This window comes from Nicotiana tomentosiformis, chromosome 3 (genome assembly GCF_000390325.3).
Source record: "Nicotiana tomentosiformis chromosome 3, ASM39032v3, whole genome shotgun sequence".
Taxonomy (NCBI): Eukaryota; Viridiplantae; Streptophyta; class Magnoliopsida; order Solanales; family Solanaceae; genus Nicotiana; species Nicotiana tomentosiformis.
Window position 1 is genome coordinate 52,072,749 of NC_090814.1, and position 24,972 is coordinate 52,097,720.

A 24,972-nucleotide genomic window follows, 5' to 3' on the forward strand; every position below is an offset into this window, starting at 1 on the left:
TATTTCTTGGCTCGATCTTGATCGGACTTGGTATTGGTCGATTTCCAGGTTTAGAGCTCGATATTGGATCGAACTCGATATTGACTCGGGGCTCGGTGTTGACTTTGGCTCGGTATTGGTCGGTTTATGGCTCTTAAGCTCGATAACACCGCCTTACATCATAGTTCGATTTGGAATCGAGCTCGGTATTGACTTCGAGCTCAGTAATTAATCGGTCCCCGAAACTTGAGCTTGGCAACCTGGCTTCAGATCTCATTTTGATATTATGAAGACGACATTTGGTCCATTATAGTCCAATCCTAACTAATCATTCGAAGGTCGAAACCGGTTTTGACCGTATACAGACACTACGAGCAATTTAGCTTCTGGTTTTAAGTGGTGAACCTCTTTAGCGACTGAATTTTTTTGATGTCCTCACTATCCATGAGATATTGCGTAAATATTCTAAATATATACTCAATTCAGTAAAGAAGAAATACAACCTTTCTCACATTTTACATTGACTCGGGGAGTCGACTAATTTTTTTCCTTTCACAAAATTTTTACATTTTAAACTTTTACAAATTTTAGTAATACTGTAAATCTAAAAATTAGAGTAATAATTTTTTGGAATTTAAATTAAAACTAGATAATAGGATGTAGCGTATGAATTAAGAAAAGTAAAAAGGAAAAAAAAGGGTGAGAATATATTGAACAATAGAATAGGTAAAAATAGCACGGGCTAGCCAGTTTTCGAACTGGTCATTCAAAAATAGCCAGTGTTTGCAAAGTCATTGAAAAATAGCGACTATTTTATTGCAACACGGAAAGTTCCAGCATAATATACTGGAGATCGGTGCACCTGTGTATGAACTTCCAATATATTATGCTGGACCGGTATATTATACTCGAACTCCTGTATATTATGCTAGAAATCCATTATACTTATGCTGGAACTCCAGTATATTATGATAGAGTTCCAGTATACTTATGCTGGAACTTCAGTATAATATGCTGGAGTTCCAGTATACTTATGCGGGAATTTCAGTTTATTGTGCTGGAGTATTTTTTGGATTTTGAATAGTGTTTTCGTTCAAATTTATCTTTATATGAAAAGTGGCTAAATTTCGATTACTTTCGAAATTGTGGCTACTTTTGAATGACACTTGTAAATAGGACTATTTTTTAATTTCTCGGGCTGCTTTCTTAAAACAAAGACTGGGCCTTTGAAGTATGAAATATGAATCAAGGGCTTTTACAATAGCAATAGCTTCTCCATTTCTTTTCTTCTTATTGTTCTTCTCGTCTTCCTCTGTTTCTGTTTGTTAAGTCTCCACAATGCTCTCTCGTTTCATCTCCAAATCGTCACACCTCCGACTCTTAACCCTGCTTCCTTCCAAAACCCACTTCTTAAACCCTAAACCCATTTCCCCTATACCCTCTTTTCCCATTCCCAAGCCATATTTCTTCCCCAACAACTCCCATTTCTTCTCCACAGGTAACAACAACAATGGAAAAGATTCAGAGCCATCATCTTCTGATTTGTGGAAACTTTCTTCTGAAACTGATCAATCACTGTTCAATGAAGACATAGAAAGTGTTGAGGGTATAGAAACGCAGGTTCTTGATGATGGGTCTTGGGCTAAACAAGAACAAGAAGAGAGTGGTGATGTGTTTAAAGAAAATAAGGGTGTTGGTGGAAGTGGGGAGGATGAGATTTGGGCAACCGCTGAAGGGTATAATAAAGCTTGGACTTTTGATGTGGAAGGTGAAGGAGAGAAAGTGTTTGAAGTTGGAGAAGAAGAGGTTAAAGTAGAAACTGAAATGAAGGGTTTTGAAGAGGAGGGCAAAGTTGAGAATGCAGAGGAGAAAAAGCTTCTTGAATTGGAAGAGAAAGCTCTTACTGAGGTTCTTAAAGGTAATTCTTTTTTTAGTAGCTTGTTTCAAATTGTTTTTTCCTTGAAAAAATGGAAAAGATTTGTGCTTTATGGTTTGGTTGTAAGGTCTTATGTCTAATATCATTTGTTCTGTAGCATATGACTAGCCTAAATTGTCATGCTCTCTGAAGGTAATTTTAGCTTCTTTCAGATGCTTTTCCTTGAGAAGGCGTAAACTTGTTCAGCGGTACTCTTATGGTTTGGTTGTAAAGTTTTGTGTTTATTTTGATTTGTTTGCATTAGGTGGCATCTTTAATTGAGTAGCATATGACTAGGCTAAATTGTCATGCTTCTGAAGTATAGGATTTGGGATAAGGTAGGAGATTAGCTAGAAAACTCTTAGTCGTCCATGGGTGCAAATTGCTGTCTGGCATTTTCAAGGATCGAGAGTGTTACCTAAGCAGGCTATAGACTTATTGGTGTTCAACATAATTTTTTATTGAATTATCCCTTATGTTTTACCAGACTTAAGGTACATTCTTAAATAGTCATGCTAACAGGAAACATCTTTAACTTTAAAACTTGACAAGATTAGCCCAAACCAAATGTCACTCAATGTATTGCTGGCTTGATTATATTTCCTGTCCTAATGTGAGTTTTAGTCGCATAATCCAGTGAGTTTGATCCAATTTCCTTTTGATTTGGATAACTTTTGATCCATGTGTGTTTTAATGTTCAGAAAGTCTAATATTTCTTGAGGCATGTTACAACCTTTTTAGCTACTTACTGATTACAGGTTAGTCTGTGTTAACTTGATAATAAAAATTTAACTCCAGCAAGTACATTTAATTTCTGTGGGTTAGAGATTTTGAGAAAGAATATCAGGTTGCGGGGAGGTCAGGGATGGGTAGTGGTTCATGCTCTCCTACTAGTTATGCGAACTGGATAATGCACCTCTTTTATCTGATTTCCTGCAATTATTCCTTAATCCTGTTCTGGGAGTTTTTTTAACGAGGTGCCTTTGGTTCCAGGTCCTAATCGTGCATTTGGTGATCTAATAGCGGCATCTGGAATCACAGATGAAATGCTAGACAGTTTGATTGCTTTGAGAGACCTGGATGACATTAAAGGGCTTCCTCCTTTAAGAGAAATCGAAGATATGCGTTATGAAAAGAATACTAGGAAATCAAGCAGAGCTGACATAGAGCGCCAAAAACAGGAGGAAGTAGCCAAGGCGCGAGTCAAACAAGTAGATGAAAAGGGAAGGGCTTATGGGACAGGAAGAAGGAAGTGTAGTATAGCCCGTGTTTGGGTTGAACCAGGTGCGGGTAAATTTACGGTGAATGACAAAGAGTTTGATGTATACTTCCCAATGCTTGATCACCGGGCTGTTCTCCTTCGACCTTTTACTGAAACTAAGACATTGGGCATGTGGGACGTGAGATGTACGGTAAAAGGAGGGGGTGTGTCAGGTAAGCAGCAGTAAGCATGCTAATGAGTTGCAATCATCGGTACCTTTTACCAATAATTTCTTTTTTCCCTCTGATCTGATACAGTAGCTGCCAATTTATCTGTAAGAACATGACATCTTTCTCATTCCCTTTAAGAATTTTGCTGCTTGTATGTCTTGCTGGGTGCATTCTGGAACAACAATCAAACAAGGAGATGTGATAGGAAGTTTTGGAAAATGCATAGTTTTGACAACTGCATTGAAACCACCTGTTTTTACGTGGGAGTTGGAGCCCATATTTTTTATTGGCATAAATTTCAGTATACTATTTAGGGAAAATTTAGGAAATTAAAAAGTACGCTCTGAACAGAAATATCTTCGACTATAGCACAAATTATGTTTAATGTTCTTTTTAGCATGTCGTTTCTAAGTCCTATCTTTCTAAAAGCTGCTTTGATATATATCCTGAGTTGCAATGGAATGGTTGGTTGGTTGTTTTACTTTTATTTATTGCTAGGATGGTTGAAAGTTGAAACCTTATACAGCACATCTCAAAAAATTTTTGTGTTTGGCCATAAGCTAAAAGTTAGTTTGGGAAGAAGGGAAGCTCAGGGGAAGGAAGGGAAAGTAGAAGGGTAATAGTGGACTGGAGAAGTAAAAATAAATTTATCTTCCAACTTTTGTCTATGGAAGACGTGGGGTCAAGAATTGTTACTTTTTAATGTGCTATATTTGTTTTCCTTTTCTCCTTTGTAAACCAAACAAGAGAGAAAAAAAATCTTTGCCATAAAAAAAGAAATGAAAAAATGACAAGACAGAGAATCTTGGGTCTCTGATCCTTTCTCTTTCTCTTTCTTCCCTTCTTTCCAATGACGATTTATTTTTTAGACTGGTTCTCTCAATAGGCTTAAGGAGACGTGATACTTGTTTGCATTAAAGAAGTGTATGACTACATTTAGGTGGACCAGATTGAAGAAGGGAGAGAAAGGTTTTGTTTTGGTGTTGGATTTAGAGGGAATTGGAATAGGATTTTGCCTCATATATTCGTGAGGAAGTGATCTTCTCCATATTGATAAGGCTTTTTGGTATGTTATCTCCAAAAAAACAAAGGTAAAGCTATTTGATACCATAAAAAGTGCTATTGTTACTTTTTATATTGAACCTCCATTTATGATGATGAGAAAAAGTTTAAAACAAAGTAATTGTGGCACTTTTATTTCTATCAAAAATTGAGGGACCAACAATGGAGCATTAATGCGTCAATCCTTAACTCGATGAGCTTAATCAATTCAGATCATAGTCAGTGACCTGAATTCCTCAATTCTTTCTGCTGAAGAGCTGTCCCTTGACTTAATCCTTCCCAATTTGCTCTTCCTTTGCTGAGTTCTTTAAGATAGACCGTGAATGTGTTCGTTTATTCTTTAATCTCTCTCTATGCCAAGTGAAGTGCTTATCAGATACCATTCTTTGGTAGTCCTAGTTCGTGTAATTGTGTTATACTTCTAGTATAAACTATAAAGATAGTGTGTTGACTATGGGTTTGCTGCACTTCTTTGTCTTTGCATTGAAACCTGCATAATGTATCTGGTGAATTCTGTCTGTCAATATTAAATTACATAAGCTTTGTTTTCACTAGTCAAGCTTTACATTCTAAACTCATACTGTTTCCTTGTGATGTAAAATTGTAATGGATCTTAGTAATCAAGCTGTCTAGTAACTTTTTTTGAGTATTTTATTGTCAGTAAATGCCTAGTTTATAGGTATATGAAAACTTCACAGATAGGTTTTCCTTTCTAGTTTCTAGAGACTCCATTCAGTCATCTACACAAGAGGGGGTATCGTGTGCCCTCCTTTAAGCTGTTGAAAGACTTGATTGTATTAAGTATTACGAAGACTTCTAGTTTTGCGGATGCTGATTATCGCTTGCTCTCATATTGATCAAATATATTTCAGAGAGAAGTTTAGCAGGAACCACAAGTTGATCTTCTGCATTCTGTGATTGGGTTTAAGTCTATCTTTGCCTTTGTGATTTTACCATGCTCCCTCCTCCGTCAGTCCAAAAAGAAAAAAAGAAAATAACGGGGAGGGGGGAGGGGAAGAAAAAGGGAAAAAAGAACTGGATTACTATATATTTCCAGTGTTAGGTAGGGGCTGGTGCTTTTTTTCTTCTCTCCATGTGTGTGAAGTGGTGTTCCTTATTTTATCATTCAGTTGATGTATTTTAAGCCCTCAGCTAGTTGTCTTAAATTGCTCTACACGTGGTTTTGGATAACTAATATGCTCAAATCAGGACAAGTTGGTGCGATTCAGCTAGGCATCAGCAGGGCATTGCAGAGTTGGGACCCAGAGTTGCGGCCTCCCCTCAGAGAAGGTAATACTTGCTGCTGCATGGAGTATCTCAGCTAAATATTTTTTGTAGGGCTCTTGTCTTGTCAACCCTATGACTATTTCTTTCTTGTCATGTTTAGTTTGGAAGATGTAAAGGTTGGTTTTATGTTGTAACGCCACTTAGTTGTAATTGAGCTCACACTTATATTGCATCACGAGCCTATGTGAATTGGGTTTTTATGAACGGAGCTGCTTATCCTTGTCTTTGCAGGTGGCTACTTGACAAGAGACTCGAGAGTTGTGGAGAGGAAAAAGCCTGGTAAAGCAAAAGCAAGAAAGAGCTTCCAATGGGTCAAGCGTTGAACTGTTATGGTGCTAACACTAGGATGTCAAAGGATTTGGTATCAATCACACAATTTTCTATTTGGAGCCATTGTTTACTTATGGCACTGAGTATACAAAATTTGTCCCCCAGAATATTCTGAGTTTTAGGATGCTTTGTCTATTTTTGATGTTAGAGAGTTGCTTTCTCACACACATTTGTAACATAATTAGCTTGATATAACTATATTTTGTATCCAAGAGGAAGAGGATAGATAAGCAATGTTTTTGAGAGTTTTAATAATGCAGATTGCCTTTGAAGTGCTCCAAATCGTGCTAACTATCCTCTTGAGCTACCCTTCTGCTGCAAAAATGAGCTTTTATGCGGCCGATCTTGAGGTTTTGAATCTCTAGTCGACCAAGCTAGCTTGAGATTGAGGCGTTGTTCGTGTAGTTATAATATAATTATAAACCCACGACCCGCGTACACCTGTTGAGGATAGTCTCATTTTGTTTTCCTATCATGAGAACTTCTATCAATATCGTTTCTCTTTTTATTTTTTAACTTAGTGGGTGAATTTTAATAATAGTCATGGTAATGAGAAATCCCACTTGTTGGCCTGTTGGATTGGTCAAAAGAAACAGATAAGTTGAATTACATTTTCGGTTGGGAATGTCAGGGAATCAGCCTAAGAAAGGTATTTGTTTGGTCTATTGGCAGAATGCTATCTCCAATTTCCTCTAACGTTTGATAGAGACATAGGTTCCCTCCCACTGATCCTCATCCTCCTTCCAATTAAGTCTATTCTAAGGTCTCCGGCTTTCGGAGGAGGGGAGGTAGAGGAATTGATCGACCAACTTGAGCATATTCATAATATAGTTAATACCCTAAAACTCTCTTAAACTATCATATTTTTGTCAGTTTTTTATTTAAACTATTATGTGTCCCTAAAACCCCCCAGAATTATATTGCCATTCATATTAAAAACCCCTCATTGCTGATCTGTGTAAATACTCGCTTGAGATTGCGTGACAGCTGAAAAAACCCATCAAAATGGCCTACCTGACAAAAAATAATGGCTAATTAGCTTAACCCTCTTTCAAATTTATTTTTTTAAATAAATATTCTCCTTATTTCAGTTAAATGCATCTTTCTTCCTCATTGTTTTCACCATTCTTCCTTATTTTTTCACCTTTCTTCTTTATATTTCACCTTCTTCATTTTTTAACCCTTTTTCTTCAGTTCTCCATACGAGTTTCCTCTAAAAAAATTTCTCCCTCTTTTATTTCCTCTGAAATGATTTATTCTCTTTCTTGTTTTAGTTTTTTCTCATGTCTTACACATATTGTTAAAAGAATACCAATTTAGATCTTCTTATTAAACTCAACACCTTATAGAGAATAAAATTGAATCTCTTGAACCTTCTTTATGTAATATGGAATTAAAGAATGTAATTGATGGCCAATTAATTTTTTATTTGCGAAATTTTATTTTGTGTAATCTTTTTTAAGTAATATAATATGACTTTTAAGAAATGCAACACTATATGCCTTTATTTATATTTTTACTGTGCTACAAAGTGAATATAAATAAGGACTTATCAATTGGAGTCTAGCATAAAGCACAATCGCAATTAAACCTAAAATTAATACAGTACATTAGATATTATTTTGGCCAAAACTCCTAGAATTAATCAATCATTCGAGAGTAATATATCATGAGTAAACTATATAAAAAACTTTGTACAAACCATAAGTTATATAGTTAGACTGACGTACCTTTAAAAGTCCAACATGAGATTTTAATATATAGAAAAATATAGCTCAGAGGGATTTTGGGGACACCGGATAGTTTAAATAAGTAAGTGACAAAAAAGTGACAGTTTAGGCGGGTTTTAGGCGGAGTTAAATAGCCACGTGTAGTGTTACATGGCATGTTGTTTAGACAATTAGGTGCGAGTACTGGACGCACCTCTAAGAATGCAATGCGGGGCTTTAATATGAAGGGTAATATAGTTCAGGGTTTTTTGATGACACCAAATAATTTAAATAAGAAACTAACAAAAATATAATAGTTTAAGGGGATTTTAGGGTATTAACTCTTCGTAATATGCTTTCATTATCTGAAATGAACATCCAAGAGCTCGCTTTCTTCGGTGTCTCAATCTGTCATTTGATCAAATAACAAAGGTACTTGGGTCTAGCGAAGGGGAAGTTTATTGTATATAACCGGTAAATTATATATCAAATTGTAGTTAAGTTAAATTTTTTTGATTGGAGGTAAAGAAATTTCTAATATAATATAACTAGGTAAATATCTAAGTTTTGGCAAGAGAGAACTGTTTATTACACAACCTTACCTATCCTAAGTATACGAGAAGAAGATAAAAGAACTACCAATTGATATCACGCACTGTTGTCATAGTTGGAATTAAGGGTGGCAAGTGGGCCGGTTCGGGCCCGGGACCGTTGGCCAAATGGGTCAGGACCGGTATTCGTGGGCCTGGTCCGGACTTTTGGGCCGATTCGAGATTTGGAAGGCCAAACGGTCCCAACGGCTACAATTTTAAAAAAAAATTGAAAAGTTTAAAAAACAGTCGTTGGGGGCTGTCAAAAATAGTCGTTGGCTATTTATAAAATAGCCTTTTAACTCCCCCAACTTTATTTTAACCCTAAATATTTTATAATTACACTTTTTCCCTATTTTCAACTATAATACTCCCTCATTCTTTCATTTTTCTTATAAAATCATCAATCTATCACAATCTCTCTCTAATTTTCTTCTATAATTGCTACTATTACTTACTTTATTGTTACAATTTGTGAAAAAATTGTGAAGTTGGTGAATTAAAGTCTTCAACGATAATCAATTTTCAACAAGTTGTTCGTCAAATTCGGTAAACTCGTTCCAACTCTTAAGTTTTAATATTATATTTTTGTTTGTTTTATTTATTTTCTATTACTTGATTAATTAAGATGGCTTCCTTAAAAAATTTTTTTAATAAAAATAAGGGAAAATCCAAGAGTGGCGAATCTAGTGCTCAATCTGTTCCTCCTCCACTGCCCCGGGCTCCCCGAACCAAACTCCATATCCGTCATACACTTGTTATTCTTGATAGCGATAATAGTTTATTACAATTTATTGAGAGTCAATTTTGCCATAATATTAGAGATGATAAACAATTAGACCATGAATTAATGAATGCTCTTTATTCTAATCCAACTATTGATGAAAATGATGATGAGGAAATAGATTTTGATGAAACTAATCGGATGATGATACACTCACTAGTCCTGCTCTTGATGTTAACCCAACTAGTGATAACCCTGCTAATCCAAATGATGACATCTAATACTCCTGTTACTACCCCTACTTTTTCTGGACAACCTATCAAACGGAAGGAAACATCTCATGTTTGGCCATTTTTTACTCAACTGATTCCAGAAAATAAGACTAAGTGTAAAACTTGTGGCACAGAGTTAGCTTTTAAATATTTTGGATTGCGGATGGGGGGAGACGGAAACTTTGGCTAGACACATATTGAAACACCCTCAAGATATAGTGAGATATATTCGCCTGAAAGCTTTGGCCGAGGGAAAAAGTATACCTACTCCTAGTCAGGCTGACCCTAGTACCGGTTCAAATCAATTTCAACCGGAAATTAACACTATTGCCGGTGGTATTTTATATTATGATCCAAAGAAAGATTGGGAAGAATTGGCAAAAATGGTAACTGTTATGTGCTTACCCTATAGTTTTCCTTCTGACCCTAACTTTGTGCATTACATTAGAAATTATTTTAATCCTACTTATAAAGATTTTTCTCGCACAACCATAAAGAGCGATATTTATAAATATAAACATGAATATGAACAATATTTGTGCTATTTATTTACTCATATAAATTGTCGTGTTGCTATTACAACTGATATTGGTAGAACTGGTAACGATTGTGATTACCTTAATGTTACCAGTCATTGGATTGATGAGGATTGGATAATGCAAAAGTGCATTATTGCTTATAGAATAATTAATTCACGTCACACATGGCAGTTTATTGCTAGCACAGTTACGAATATTTGTAGATATTTTTGCATTAGTGATAAAATAATGTCAATTTCAGTGGATAATGCTACTAGTAACACAAATGCTATAGCCTTGCTTACCAATACGCTAAATCCTACATTTAGTGACATTTTTCATGTTAGATGTATTTGTCATATTTACCATTTAATTGTGGGTGATGGTATGAGAATTTTAAATATTGAAATTGAAAAGGTTAAAATGGCTCTTAACTAGCTTTTTTATTCAAACCGTAGAAGTAGACTTAGAGAATATTTTAAAAGATGCGATGAATTTGACCTAAGAGAAAGAAAGGTTCCTAAACCTTGTCCAACTAGATGGAATTACATGTAAGAGATGATGATGAGCACCTTACGAATGGGGATTGTGCTAATGTTAAAATGCTTGTAGATTTTTTAGAAAAATTTTATATTGCTACAAATAAATTTTCTGGCAATATTATCTTACTATTTCTAACTGTTTAGTTTATATTGCAGAACTTGCAAATTTATTTGCTCATTTTTCAGAGGGTGGAAAAATTTATAAACTTGCTATTGATTCTATGAGAAAAAAGTTTAAAAAATATTTTTTCCCTATTCCCCCTATTTATGGTGTTGTTGTTTTGTTAAATCCTTGTATGAAATTAGGAGGTCCTCAATTTTGGTATGAAAATCTTTATAATAGTTTAGCACTTGAAGATGAGGAGTTGTCTCAACTTCCGGAAGCAATAGCCTCAATTAGAATAAATGCTCAAACTATTTTTAATGCTTATCAAGTTGCATTAAATCATGCTAGACCAAATGTTCCAACTCCTTCTTCTGATTTTCAATCATCTAAAAGAACTGCGGGAGTAAGAGCACTTAGTGCTTTGGCGGGATTTAATGGTTCTCAAGGTTCAAGTGGTAGTAATTTTTCACAACTAAATGAGCTTGAAGTTTATTTGTCACAGAGAATTGAGGAAGTGAATCCCGACGGCTCCTTTAATCTTTTGGAATGGTGGAAGGATAAAGAAAAATACTTTTCGGTTCTTTCAAGGATGGCCCGAGACATTTTAGCTATTCAAGCTTCAACAGTAGCATCGGAGAGCGCTTTCAGTCAAGCAAGACTTCAACTCGGTGATTATAGAGCGTCTATAAAGGAGAGCTTGGAAAAATCAGTACTTTTCAGAGATTAGATCCGGTCATAAAGAAGAAATTTTGGACTTGCTGAATCACAACCAGAGGAAGACGAAACTTACAAAGAAATGCTAGCTGAACTTGCGGAGGATGCTGCTTCGCCCGGAAGCGGCGATGACCAAGCTACTTTTCCGCCACCACCAACGGAAATTCCTCTGCACCTTGATGGATTTATGAAGTTTGTAAGAGATACCATGTAACTTGTATGAACAAAAATTAGTATGTATTATGTAACTTATATTTTGACACATCTTGATTAGTTTCTTTTTCTTCTCAATGGTGGTATTAGCACCTTGTTGTGCTCATTCCATAGGGGGAAGGAAGACTAAGAAAGATATTGCCATATTTTTTTAATGCTATAATAAAATTACAAGGCATTGCTTTAAATATCTCTTTATAATATTTTTGTCTTTAGACTTTAAATTTGAATTAAAAAATTTAGGTCACAATTCAATAATAAAATTTACAATGCATTGCCTTAGATATTTTTTTTAATATCTTTTTGTCTCTAATTTCTATTTAATTTAAAAAAAATCATTGGGCCCACTTAGCCCGCGAACCGGGACCGTTTAGTCCGTTTAATTTAGGACCGGCCCGGGATCATTTGGACCGGCCCACTTGGCCCGGGACCGGTCATTTGCCACCCTTAGTTGGAATCTATCGAGAGCTTTGAAAGATTGATGAACAGGTAATTAATTAAAAATGACCGATTATATTTTGTTAGGTTTAAAGTTATGCAAAAACAAAAGGCACAAAACCAACAATGTCATAAATATTTTTTAGAAAACTTTACAGTATCTTTTTCATCATTTTCTTGTTTTCGCCTCCAGATTTTGGATTTACCTTGCTGTATTTTGTAATTCACATCAGGAAATGGGACTAGGCAATTATTTTGGAGACTACTGCTAATACTGATAGCATATGTCTTTACCTTTACCATGTCATGTTCCACTTTATCGTTGGTTCATCTGAATTTTCATTGTGTACAAGAAAAATCGAAACTTTCCGTCTTTTCATTTTGTAAAACATCGGAATTTAAATAATGATTATGTCTCAATAAAATTTATCACGTAAAGACACTTTCTTTTGATCAGGCAATAGTAAAATTTCATTAATTGGCATCCAGAGGATGAAAATGCAATACGAAAAAACAGGGAGCTCCTGTACATCCTATTTCTCACGTAAAGACACTAAAATCGATCATATATTTGTTCAATTCTTGCAAACATATGTGAATATAAGAAATTTTAACTGCAGCACTAATATATTGAATTCATATTACATGTGACTCATAATTAAACCCAAAATAACCAAACAAAACCGAGAATGAATAAGCTGGTTTTATGTTTGGTTGTGTCTATAAATCATCAGAACGATAGTAATTGGTTTGACCTTTTAGGTAAAACCAATTCAAATCAAAAGAAGAATAGTCCTAAGAATTTAAGGGGCAATTTCCACCTCAATGCAATATTTTTGTGGGAAGTGAGGAATCCAAGAATAAATTTACAATCAGCAAGACTAATATTTGGGTATACGACTCTCTAACTGTGACAATTTTAACTTCATCTCACTTGCTTGTTTTCATAATAAAAGGTGACAAATACACCAGCAAAAAGGTATTACCTTCCCCTTTGAATTGCTTCTGTTAGAATACCACTGTGAACCTGGCTGTAATATAAGGAAATCATTGTTTGATTTCTGAAGAAGGCTTAATGCAAGAATAGTAGTAACAGAAATGGTATCGACTCGGAGGACAGGCAGAGTTCTGCAGCATACCTGGCGAATAATGATCTCTGTGTTTTTCAACTGCAAGAAACGATCTCTCTATGGCGAGCTATGTTGTAAGACCGCCATTTACTTGCACTACCTCAAGATTGAAAACCAACCAAGAGACCAGGCACCTAATCTCGGATGTTTTAGCAGTGGTGTATCCACACTCCAAAGTAGCTCCACTACAATGTCTGTATTATTGCGATTAATCAACACATCCTGCACCTAGCCAGATCAATCAACAAGAAATGATAAACAACAACAATTATACTTGTAAAAAAACAAAAACTAAAATAAATAAAGACAACTACTAAGGGAAATAAGAGTTTTGCATACTTATATCACCAAGACAAGATGTTTCACTGCCTTAGAGTAAGGCATCCAACTACATCCATAAAGGAAAGAAGAAATATTCTATTCCAGATACAACTATTAAGAAAGAAAGTAGTTGAAAATATTCGTAGTTTAAGACGAATACTGAACTCACTGATTAATTGTGGTATGTTTTAAGTAACAAATTAGAGAAGAGAAGCAACTGGCCGGAGAGGTGTAAACGTGTGCGCCATGCTCACCTTCAGAGTTCTCTACTTTGATATAAAACTATGTTTTTTTTACTAAAAATACAAAATTCTGTTAAAGGTGATAAGTATAGTGTCTTTGTTTGAGGGTATGAGCTTCCACCTACATGACTAGAAAAGAGAGTACTAATTCTTGCTAGCTCTAGACACGAGTATGTCGTGAAGATCCAATCCATGACCATTTGCCTATGACTTTTTTTCCAGATGTTGAAGGACAAGGATGAAAGGGATGTGATGTTATGCTAACAAACAATTTGAAGCTTGTAATACAATACAGGTAACTTGGATTAACCGCACATTGAAAAGAAGTATGCAAAAGTTAATAATCAACTGCATTAGAATAGGATTCTATGGGCAAATAAAAGCTCTCGATGTATTGGCATGACTCCATACATTCCGGCTTAACAACGCTCCAACTTCAAGGAATCTGAATACTAGAAAACAAAGAAATCCTTCTTTCAAGATCTATTCAAAGCAGCCCTTGATATAAATACCTCATGGAATACATCAAAAGAAATTACCTACAAATGCTGCTTAAACTTCATGAACAACCTAATGTTTTGCACAAGTAGCTTAAACTGCATAAAAAACCTTGAGGTTTTGCCTAAGTTCAACCTAATTAAGAGCTGTAAATATGATGACTAAACTCGGAAAAAATCAACAAAAGAAATGGATTTGCAGCAGAAGCCATGTACCATTTTCAGTTTGGGTCTCAACTACAATAACACAAGCCATGTCTTGTTAATTCTCTATGATTTCTGAAATATTAACAGTTCCAGTCAAGCACATCATGTAGTAAGAGAGAAATTAAACAAAGATGAAAACATCTTTAAGAAATGCATCAGTAATAAAATGAACAGTACTAGTATTTGGAATAGAATGAGTCTGCACCGAGGGATTTATCTTGCGAGAAATGAAACATATGCTGTAGAGAAAGCAACCTGGGCATCCTAACTGATTTCTGATCATAAACCTGCAAATGAATGAGAAAATAACCAAAGACTTGCACAACTAATATCATCAGTATTTTGATTAATTAGTCTATGTCCTCTACCTTGAAGACTGATATAGATTCTCTTAAGTGTTCCGCTACTCTTCAAAACCTGCAACCTATAAAGAGAAAAAATCATCAGCCGTCGAAAAGATCAAGAAAATCGTACGAGCTTCAGACAGGGAAGTGTAGTAGTGGACAACTATGGCATGCAAGAAACACAAGCCAAAGTACTTGCTAACTTTATCTCTATACATGGTTAAAAGAAAGTGTTGATATGCATAAGACCGGGCATATAATGCAAGAGTCATCTACCAAAGCAGAACGCTTGATCAAGCTGGCACATATTCTGCTCGAGTGATGAGAAATACCTTGCAACAGGAAAGATGAGCAAAGTTCTTATGGAAATAGTCAAAGGTCTGGATCTGAGTCCTGCTTCCTTTTCACAAAAGGAGTCCTTCACAAAGTTCTTCTTCGGAAGAAGAATCCTCTGTAGTCACATAATCAGTGTCTTTCATTTGCCTATTCAGTCCTCCCAAAAGACAGTAAATTTCATTTGTTTGGCCACTGGAGGTATCTGAAACCAAAAAGGGAGAGAAGCCAGAACCCGTATCAACCCAAGCACATCCTGGAGCCTTTCTTACACCAAAATCCCGCATGACGGTTCTCACTTTTGCCAGTTTATTCCAACGTCCAGCATCCGCATACATATTAGCAATCAACACATAATATCCAGGATTATCGGGCCTCAGCTCCAGCAGTTTCTCAGCTGCCCATTCTCCTATCTCAGTATTCCTATGAATCTTACATGCTCCAAGGAGAGTTGCCCACATTTCAGGTGTTGGTTCATAAGGCATCTTTATAATGATTTCCTCTGCTTTTTTAAGTAGACCAGCCCTACCAAAGAGGTCAACCATGCAAGAAAAGTGCTCCAAACGAGGACTTATATCATAAGTACTTTGCATCTGTTCGAATAGCTTCTGACCCTGCGTCACATGGCCTGAATGACTACATGCTGACAAAGCAGCAACCATGGTCACATGGTCTGGTTTTATATGGTGCCTTATCATCTCATTAAAAAGTTCAATTGCTTCTCTTCCTTCACCTTGAATACCATATCCTGCTATCAGCGAAGTGTAGGTAACTGCATCTTTCTTGCTCATCAAATTAAATAGTTTTCTGGCTACTACTACCTTTCCGGATCTCGCATACATATCCACAAGGGAATTCCACAATAGCAAATGTTCCTCAAACCCTTCCCGCCTTGTAAGATAGCAGTGAAATTCTTTACCATGTTGTAAATTTGCCACCCTAGCACAAAGGGGGAGAATGCTTGCTATAGTTATATAATTTGGCTCAACACCAGAAAACAGCATTTCTCGGAAAAGAAAGGAGGTTTCCTCAGACCTGTCCCAATGTGCAAAGCCAGATATGATCGTATTCCAGGTAATTACAGTTTTAGAGTCAACCAACTGAAATAAAATATGTGCCTGCTTAAGCGCCTTGCATCTGGCATACATATTGATTAAAGCATTGCTTACATTATCGAAATCGTCAAGGTGACTTCGAATCACTAAACCATGAATTTCTTTTCCATTTTTTAACAAACCAGTATGAGAACATGCACCCAAACCAATCAGTGTTGCCACAGGTTCTAGCTGAATTCCACAAGTTCTCATTTGAGAGAACAATTTAAGAGCCCCAATAAAGTTACCTGTCTTCAAGCAACCTCCAGCTATGGTGTTCCAAGTAATAATATCCATTTCAGCACCAGTAGCCCTCATTCTATCAAAAAGCTCAAAAGCTTTACTCCACATACCTTTGGAAGCATAACCAGAGATCATTGAATTCCATGAGACTGCATCCTTAACTGGCATCCTTTCAAATATGTCATGTGCAACATCCACTTCCCCGCATTTCGCGTACATGGAAACTAAAGCATTCTGGACAAACAAGCTACCCTCTAGGAAACTAGCATCTATAGATTTGTGAATATCCCGGCCAAAAGCAAGATTTAATTGTTCACCGCAGGCCTTCAGAACAGATGGATAAGTGAACTCATCGGGTCTTATACCTCTATTCACCATCTGTCTATAGGCAGAGAACGCCTTTTCATTTTGCCCCCTTCTGACATAGGAAGAAATAAGGAGATTCCAAGGGAGAGGGTGCAAAATATTTGAAGTTTCAGCAATTGCATGAGCATTATCAAGTAAACTGAAGGTCGTATAGAAGGTGATTATCCTTGGCACCAAATTCCAACTATGCGCAATGCCTGAGTTAATAATGCAGGCATGAATTTGTTTCCCTTCGGGAAGTGACTTACTGTTAGTACAACATAACAAAAGAGACGATAAGGACTGTATAACAAGATCACAAGGGGTTTGAGAGGAGACATGGGTCCGAATAAGTGAAAAAGTTCTAAAGGCTTTGCATATGTGGCCTTGGCTTGCAAAGTCCTTCAAGGTTGTCAATAGGCAATCCACCATAGACTCATTAGTTGCTTCACAAGACCCTGAAACAGATTCACGAGAACTACACAGCAAGGACTGGACACTGTTTCGGGGGTCTGATTCTGTAACGCTCCTCCACTTTTTAGGTATGAACTTCTGAATTTGGGACAAAGGAAGGTTTCTTGGAAGCACACTGAATCGGGAGGGCATAAACTACAAATGCTGAAACTACAATGAATAATAAGAAGATAGCAGATGGGTATCGTATGCATGACTGCCTCCGCATTTGCAACACTAGCAACAGTCTGTAACGGCTTAAAAAGATTGATTTTTTACTGAATCTATCCCTGCAAAAAGAATCACATTGTGTAAGACATACAACAATAGCAAATAATCTATATAATCCAGTGCGGTTATGATGAAACCAAAAACGAAAATAATTATTCAGCTTTCTGACACATTAATATGAACCTGAAAATCATACACAGAAACATATAAAAATGAATTTCTAAGGACAAACAAGAAATATACTCCTTCAGTCCCAACTTATATGACACTCTTCTATTTTGGAACATCCAAAAACATTTAACACCATTATATTTCTATACAACCTTCAAGACTTCCAAGAATTCGATTTAATTAAACTATTCAAATTTTAAACTTTCATGTGATGTTTTTACTATCAAACTAACTTTTCAACAATCCCTTTTGATATTTTCTTCCAATATATGACTTAAATTAATAACTTAAACTTCATGTCCAGTCAAATATGATCATATAAATTGAGACAGAGGCAGTAATATCAAATAAGCAAAAACAGGAGCTAAGTAGGATTGGTAGTTCTCTTGCATTTAAGTACCTAGTTAGTTACAGCATTTTGGTGTGTTTCTAAAAACAAATAAGAAAGGAAAACCCAAAATAAATTGTCATAATTTCAATTAAATCACTCAAAATTGTTCACTTTATCAGCAATTGACCAACAAACCTCAAAATAAACAGAGACAGAAGAAGACTCACTTAAAAATTTCACTTTTTAATATTTCTATAATCATTCAGAGTGCACTCTGAAGTTTCTGGAGAAGTTAATCCAATATTCAAAAACAGGTTAACAATACACAAATTGACCCAAGAATTGGTCCTAAATAACCTCAAGCAGCTAAATGGGAAGATTAACAAAGATAGTGAGAGAATATACGTACCAAGTCTGGAGGCCAACGGCCACAGGGGTCGCCGGTAAGGAGAAAGGGAAAATGGTAGCTGTAGAGATTGGAGGAGGAGACGAACTGAGGAAAAAAAAATACCTTCTTTAGGGGTTTAGAGAATGGGGTTTTGACTTTTGACAGCTTTTGTCCTTTGAACCTAGGAATATCTTTTATTGCAAGTCTGAGTTTCTCCTTTTCTTTTTGAAAAAAGATACTTAATATATATATATATATATATATGCTCACGAAGAGAAAAATATAAACACAGTAATAATACCTAATACACACTTAAATTTTGTGGGAGTTCTATTACCCTTTGTTCTCATTCAAAATGTACTTGAATAGCTTATACGACAGACACAGTATGAGGTTAGTTAGTATTAGGAAAATAATAAGACAAAAAAATATCAATATCGCTCTCCCACTCCTCTCCTTAATTTTTAGGATAACAAAAAGTTTTTGGGAAGAAATTATTGTGTTTGTTGAGAGGTGGATCGGTTTTGATAGAAAGAGAAGGGTATAGAGTGAGGAAAAAAATGGTTCGATCGGAAGAGAATGCATGATAATGGTTTTTTCATTGCCATAATCTGCATACTTGTTCGTCGGATAAAAATGACAGGAAGGGAAGAAGAAAAGAAATGAAGAGAAATAAATAGAAAGGAAAAAAGAACCTTTTCTTTTTGATTTTTCAATTGTGAAATATAATTTTTGGTCTTCACACTTTTTTTTGTAAAATATATGTCCACGTGTGATATCACTTAGTCTTAGTTACCAGCTATTAAGTTAACTATAATTAGTGAACCAATCAGTTGTAACAATAGTTAGCTATTGGTTAATAACTTGTATAGATATCCATTAGGCGGTTAGTGATGTTGGTCAAACTATATATATATATATATATATATATTATTGTATTAGCTTATCTTGTTCATTAAGCTAAATGAAAATCTCTCTTCATCTTATCTGTTCCATTTTATCTTTGCTCACAATTGCAATACTTTAATATACAATTCAATTCAGAAATTTAACAAGGTATCAGAGCCTATTATCGAGTAATTCTAAAGGATTTCTTTGTGCAATTGAAGAGTAAATAGAGGGAATTTACTTTGTTTTTGCTTTGTAACCCTAATTTTGTGTTTTATTTGCATAATTCATGGATATTAGTGACGAATCGAGTGGCACGACTATCGGAACAACTGTAACCGACGACGAGGCAATTGTTCTAGAACATAATCATCATTTGTATCTTCATCCATCAGATAGACCAGAATCAATGTTGGTGGGTTTGTTGTTGACTGGCATGAAAACTTACACTCTTTGGAATCAGGCAATTAAAGTAGCTTTGTTGGAAAAGAACAAGCTTTATTTAGTTGATGGATCCACGACTAATGCAGACTTTGGGTCAACATTAGCACATCAATGGGACCACTACAATGCAATTATAACTTCATGGTTAATAAGGATGTGAGTTAACATCTTTTGACTAGGGTTCTTTTCTATGAGATGCCCAGACTGTTTGGGTGCAACTTAAGAAGCGATAAATGCGTCTAGCCTTTACTATTTGCAGAAGAAAATTTTCACATCTATTCAAAGTGTATCATTTGTATCTGTTTATTTTACTAAATTGACAAATTTATGGACTGAGTATAATCAGGGACGACTCAATAAATATGGAGGCCTAAAGCAAATTTTTTAATGAGAGGCCTTTTTTATATAAAAGGAAAAATTCATATATAATTTTATTTAAATTCTGTATTTCTAGTTTTCAAAGTTATTAACAATTTTATCTAATCCATTTAATTTCTCTTGAGATATACACGTTGTGAGACTGTATTAAGGTTTTAACCTTTATTGAGTTATGAATTAATAATCGAATCCTTTCTCAATTTATGGTCTAGAGAGTAATTTCCAAAAAGATATTTTTTCTCAATTTATGATCAACAATTTAATCCTACTTTTTTACTATGAAAATTTGTACTTTTTCATTTAAAACACTAAAAATTCTTCTAAAAATAAATTAATATATAACCTACTAGAAAAATTTGGGGCCCCAAAAATTATGAGGCCCAAAGCAGTTGCTTTAGTAGCCTTACCCTTGGGCCGGCACTGAGTATATTCATCTCTACCTACTAAGGATTACGTTGAGCAGTTAAAACTTCAACATTTTCTGTAATTGTAATGGGATTGAATGATAACTTTGAACAAGCTAAAAGCAGATACTTATGATGCCTAATGTACCAACTATTAATCAAGCATATGCGGTAATTCAATATGAGAGTAGACAACTGATCACATAAAATAACTTTAGAGCGGGCGCACTGAACATACTGTAATGTTACTTAGTCAGGAAACAAGCAAAGAAGGAATTATAATTTGGAGTGTGGTTTTTTTCATTTGAAGGTGTTTATCGGAAAAATCGGATAACGTTAGATTTTGTATATGGTTCTAAGGATATGCGATACAATTCGATATAAATCGTGTAAAGAAATAGAGATACGTATATTCTTGACTATGAGAATACAAATAATGGGCAATAAGAATGAATGAGATAAAGTAAAGCAAACACAAAGAGATATCTTTCAATCTGAGAAGTAATTTTTTTTTGTCCCCCCTCCTTTAGCTTACAAGGATTCCTCCTTTTATAGAAGAGGGTCATTACAAAAAAATAATAAAATAAAACATATAGTGGAAGGCCCATGATGACTTGTCTCTTCTTTGATTCCCGCCAAGATTCTCTCTCTTGGTGCGGTCGCAACGGCTCTTGTCTGTGAGCTCGATATTGGCTCGAACTCATTACTGGGTCGGGCCCTTCGGTCTTGGCTCGAGTTCGACCTTAAAGATGGGCGTCGCGTATTTTCGACCTTGAAGCAGTGCCTTGCGGATCGATTCGGTCACGACCTCGATAGGGTTATCGAGTCCACTCCTCGAGCGACCTTCGGGTTCGAGGCTCGTTAGTACCGACTTTGGAACTCACTCCCAAAATCTCATTCCGACTTTTTAATACTCGAACTCGATCGAACGTAGGAAGGCCGAAATTTATTTCGACCGTATACAGATAGTCCCCTCGTTTCTCACGAAGGATGCGGTGAGAATCGATGTGATTTTTGGTGGTTCGATCGGGTCATAAGCTGACATTTTCACAGGGATCGATTATGACGTATGTGATAGCTGTCCTATTGATTTAGCCTTTTAAGGTATTTAATGCTTGTCAGATGGCGGTCGGCCACCTGTGATATTGAACCGTCACGATGCGAGCCTATAAATAGCTCTTCCATCTATCATTTACTTCTTTCACGCGTTCACTCCTCCAAATTTTCTCATCTTTTCTTCCTTTCTTGTTGCTACCAGAGTTTTGGTGTCGTCAATTTTTCACTTTCCTTTGTCTTTCTTCCTCCCACATCAATGGCCAAGACTTCGAAAACTGTGCCTCAGAAGGAGAAAGCTTCTTCTTCACGGTCGTCCGGCGACAAGGCGCCGGTGGAGCCGTCCACCTATGACTACATTCCCGGCACGTGTACTCTAAAGATCAATTTTAAGGTTGAGAATCCTTCATCTGTCCCAGGTCGATGCGAGCACGTGTCGATGTATATGTGCTCTATAACGGAGGGTCATCTCGAGGCCGTTAGAAAAGACTGCAACTGGGGTTTCGAGGTTGTGTTGCAAATTCCGTTCCCCGAAGAGAGTGCCGTCACCCATGTGGAGGGGTTTTTAAGTGTTTACACTTATCCCTTCACATTGGGTCCGGTCGACCCGGTGATCATCGATCTTTGCAAGAAATATCAGGTCACCCTTGGTCAGATTCATCCCTCTATGTGGCGTAGAGTAATCCTACTTCGCTTCTTCTCCACCAAAGCCGGGGGGCTGGATTTTTCCCTGAATCACCTCATACGGTTATATCGGCCTCAAATCTTTCGAGGATTAATCAGACTTCATCGTCAGGCATCGAAGGCTTTGAATTCGAGCATCGACGAAGACAAGGATCAGGGTTGGATGGGGTGTTACATTCGGGTGAGGACCCGTGACCTTATTTAGGAAGAGAAGATGTCGTTCCCCGAGGAATGGAATTTCGACCGTAAGTTGTTCTCATAAGACGTTGCCTTTTGTATCCTTTCTTGAAAAAAATTAATTTTTTTTTGATGTTTCTTCCCGATATACAACTGCCCCTTGGATGCCACAAGAGGTGCCCGACCTCGAGGATTGGGTTCGGAAGTTAGCCTCGACTTCCTCTTATGCCGAACGCGCTTGGCGTGATTTGGCTAAAGGCAGATGGGAAGCCAAGAATCATGGTAAGGTTTTACTTTTCGTTTCCTTTGAAGCGCTCTTTGTGCTCCATTCGTTACCGATTTCCTTTCATGCAGGCGTAACCAAGGATGCCGTTTTAAGGCCTTTGAGCGGTGAAGAAGGAACCAAGTCCCCGGTCCCGAAACCGGGGAAAGATAAGAAGCGCAAAGCTGCCTCTCGATCAGAGGGCCCCAAGCCCGAAACTCGAAGGGTGAGGAGGAAGGCAATTGCCCTTTCGATTGACTCGGTCCAACGACCGAGAGAAGAATAAGAAGAAAAAGAAAAAAGGAGGTGCCTCGGTCTTGGTGTCCCGATCTGCCAGATTTATCGAGGTCACCGAAGCTCCTGAACCGATGGCAGCTGTACTGGTCGGGGTTGGCTCCGGGATCCCGAGTCTTGATCGGAACGCCCCGAGTGATTCACTTGGAACTATGACAGTGGGTTATTCGCCTTCTCTTCCCACCTTTTCTGAGGAAGCGTTAAAGGAATCTCGGGAATTGAAGACCCCCGATATAGGCGGAGGCTCTAGTGCAGGGGATCCCTTTCGGGATTGCTTTACCGGAGTTGGTGATGCTTCCGATATCGGGGATGCTTCTCTTCTACTGGAAGAGGCCCAACGTTTCATTACTCGGGTAATGATTTTACTCTACTTGGTTTCTTTGTTCTTTTCCGAATTTGACTCGTGTTCTTTCCCTACTGTACATGCCATTAGTAGATTTCGGGTCGACCTTAGTCAGTGTGAGGTCGAGCTTTAGAAGGTCTCGGGGGAGAGAGATGCCTTGCTGCTTCTTTGCAGCCAAAAGGACGAGGCTATAAAGGACCTCCAAGCGGATTTGGCTAAGGCTCATGAAGAAGAGGCCGAACTTGACAAGCAGGTGAGCCTCGTTCTGTTAAAGTATAGGTTTGACTCGACTGTGGAAGTTAACCCTTCGTTGTCTCAGCTGCATCAAAAGGTTGAAATGATCGGGTCACTTCGGGAAGAAGTCGATCAAATCAAAGCCAAATGTAATCGGTGGAAGGAGACTATCGATCGCCTGGCTGAGGAAAAAGAGACCATTTTGACCAACTTATTATCGGCCGATGTCCATCTTCGAAACATTAAGCAAAAGAGTTCGGCTCAAGCTAAGAGAACGAGGAGCTTGAAGCCCAACTTGCTGAGGCCAAAGCCGAGGTTGAGTTGCCAAAAATCTTGGCAGATAAGTCCATTGCCGTGTATCGGGCTGATGCCGAGGCTGCTCAGATGGAGGCACGAGAGGCAGCAGATACTGCCGACACCCGAGCACATTGGATTGCTGAACTTGCCAAATGTAGGTCTCGGAGGGAGACCCTTGAGGAGATACATGTTCGGGGTTTCGACCTTACTGAAGAAATAAAAAAGGCTAAAGAGCTCGAAGCTGAAGCCTTGGCTTCCGATGGCGATGATGATGACGATGACGGTAGCAAAAGCGGATCCGAGGGTGATCAGGAAGATTAATTCATAGTTATGTTTGTAATCATGTAGAAATTTTTGTATATAGACAACTTTGGCCGATTTGTGCAGACTTTATGCGTGCCTTTACAAATGTTTTCATAATGATCTTAACAATTCAATCAAATTTGGACTTTGTAGTCTCTATTATTGATTTGTTCGAAGTGACGTAGCCCTTGGGCATACTAGTTGAGTTAGTGATTCGATCTTGAAGAAATATAATCCGTAGGCGTAATAGTTGAGTGAGTGATTTGCTTGAACTCGAAGTGAAAGTAGACCGTAGGCTTTAATCGTCAAGTGAATGATTCGAACTCGAAGTAATGTAGCCCGTGGACGTGATGGTCGAGAGAGTGATTGCTCGAACTCGAAATAAAAATAGCCCGTAGGCTTTAGTCATCGAGTGAATGATTCGAACTCGAGGTAATGTAGCCCGTGGGCGTGATGGTCGAGAGAGTGATTGCTCGAACTAGAAATAAAAGTAGCCCGTAGGCTTTAGTCGTCGAGTAAATGATTTGAACTCGAGGTAATGTAGCCCGTGGACGTGATGGTCGAGAGAGTGATTGCTCGAACTCAAAATAAAAGTAGCCCGTAGGCTTTAGTAGTCGAGTGAATGATTCGAACTCGAGGTAATGTAGCCCGTGGGCGTGATGGTCGAGTGAGTGATTGCTCGAACTCGAAATAAAAGTAGCCCGTAGGCTTTAGTCGTCGAGTGAATGATTCGAACTCGAGGTAATGTAGCCCGTGGGCATGATGGTCGAGTGAGTGATTGCTCGAACTCGAAATAAAAGTAGCCCATAGGCTTTAGTCATCGAGTGAATGATTCGAACTCGATGCAATGCAGCCCGTAGGCATAATGGTCGAAGTAGCCCGTAGGCTTAGTGGTCGAGTGAGTGCTTGCTCGAACTCGAAATTAAAAGTAACCTGTAGGCTTAGCAGTCGAAGTAAATGATTCGATCTCGATGTAATGTAACCCGTAGGCATAATTGGTCGAATTTAACTTGATTCTGTTTGCATAATAAATCTCAAAATAGAGGAATTT

The 24,972-nt window shown here is 37.2% G+C and overlaps 2 protein-coding genes across 15 annotated transcripts; one reads left to right on the forward strand and one right to left on the reverse strand.

Moving 5' to 3' along the window:
• Positions 1–1,231: 1,231 nt before the first annotated feature.
• On the forward strand, positions 1,232–6,286 carry LOC104112406 (small ribosomal subunit protein uS9m). Its single transcript, XM_009622320.4, has 4 exons — positions 1,232–1,897; positions 2,888–3,328; positions 5,597–5,677; positions 5,906–6,286. The coding sequence occupies exons 1-4, from the start codon at positions 1,318–1,320 to the stop codon at positions 5,995–5,997; spliced, it is 1,194 nt and encodes a 397-aa protein (XP_009620615.1). The 5' UTR covers positions 1,232–1,317; the 3' UTR covers positions 5,998–6,286.
• A 6,139-nt stretch (positions 6,287–12,425) lies between these two features.
• LOC104112404 (pentatricopeptide repeat-containing protein At1g71490) lies at positions 12,426–18,403 on the reverse strand. 14 transcript variants are annotated; one of them, XR_011414716.1, is made up of 7 exons: positions 18,182–18,403; positions 14,904–17,329; positions 14,596–14,651; positions 14,433–14,514; positions 14,237–14,299; positions 12,970–13,188; positions 12,426–12,861 (listed from the first exon to the last, which is right to left on the reverse strand). XR_011414716.1 is itself a non-coding variant. In XM_070196953.1 (2 exons), the coding sequence occupies exon 2, from the start codon at positions 17,190–17,192 to the stop codon at positions 14,976–14,978; it is 2,217 nt and encodes a 738-aa protein (XP_070053054.1). In that variant the 5' UTR covers positions 17,193–17,329; positions 18,182–18,402; the 3' UTR covers positions 14,659–14,975. The 14 variants fall into 14 exon arrangements, 1 of the variants encoding a protein (XP_070053054.1); XR_011414713.1 differs by having other exon boundaries at positions 14,405–14,514; XR_011414712.1 differs by lacking the exon at positions 14,237–14,299 and having other exon boundaries at positions 12,970–13,154.
• Between the last annotated feature and the right edge of the window lie 6,569 nt (positions 18,404–24,972).

Excerpts from the sequence above, each read along its gene's own strand:
- LOC104112406 (XM_009622320.4), top strand. The coding sequence starts at position 1,318 with ATGCTCTCTCGTTTCATCTCCAAATCGTCACACCTCCGACTCTTAACC. Across the intron at positions 1,898-2,887 it reads TCTTACTGAGGTTCTTAAAG|GTCCTAATCGTGCATTTGGT; the intron begins GTAATTCTTTTT and ends CTTTGGTTCCAG. Across the intron at positions 5,678-5,905 it reads GCGGCCTCCCCTCAGAGAAG|GTGGCTACTTGACAAGAGAC; the intron begins GTAATACTTGCT and ends TTGTCTTTGCAG.
- LOC104112404 (XM_070196953.1), bottom strand. The coding sequence starts at position 17,192 with ATGCCCTCCCGATTCAGTGTGCTTCCAAGAAACCTTCCTTTGTCCCAA.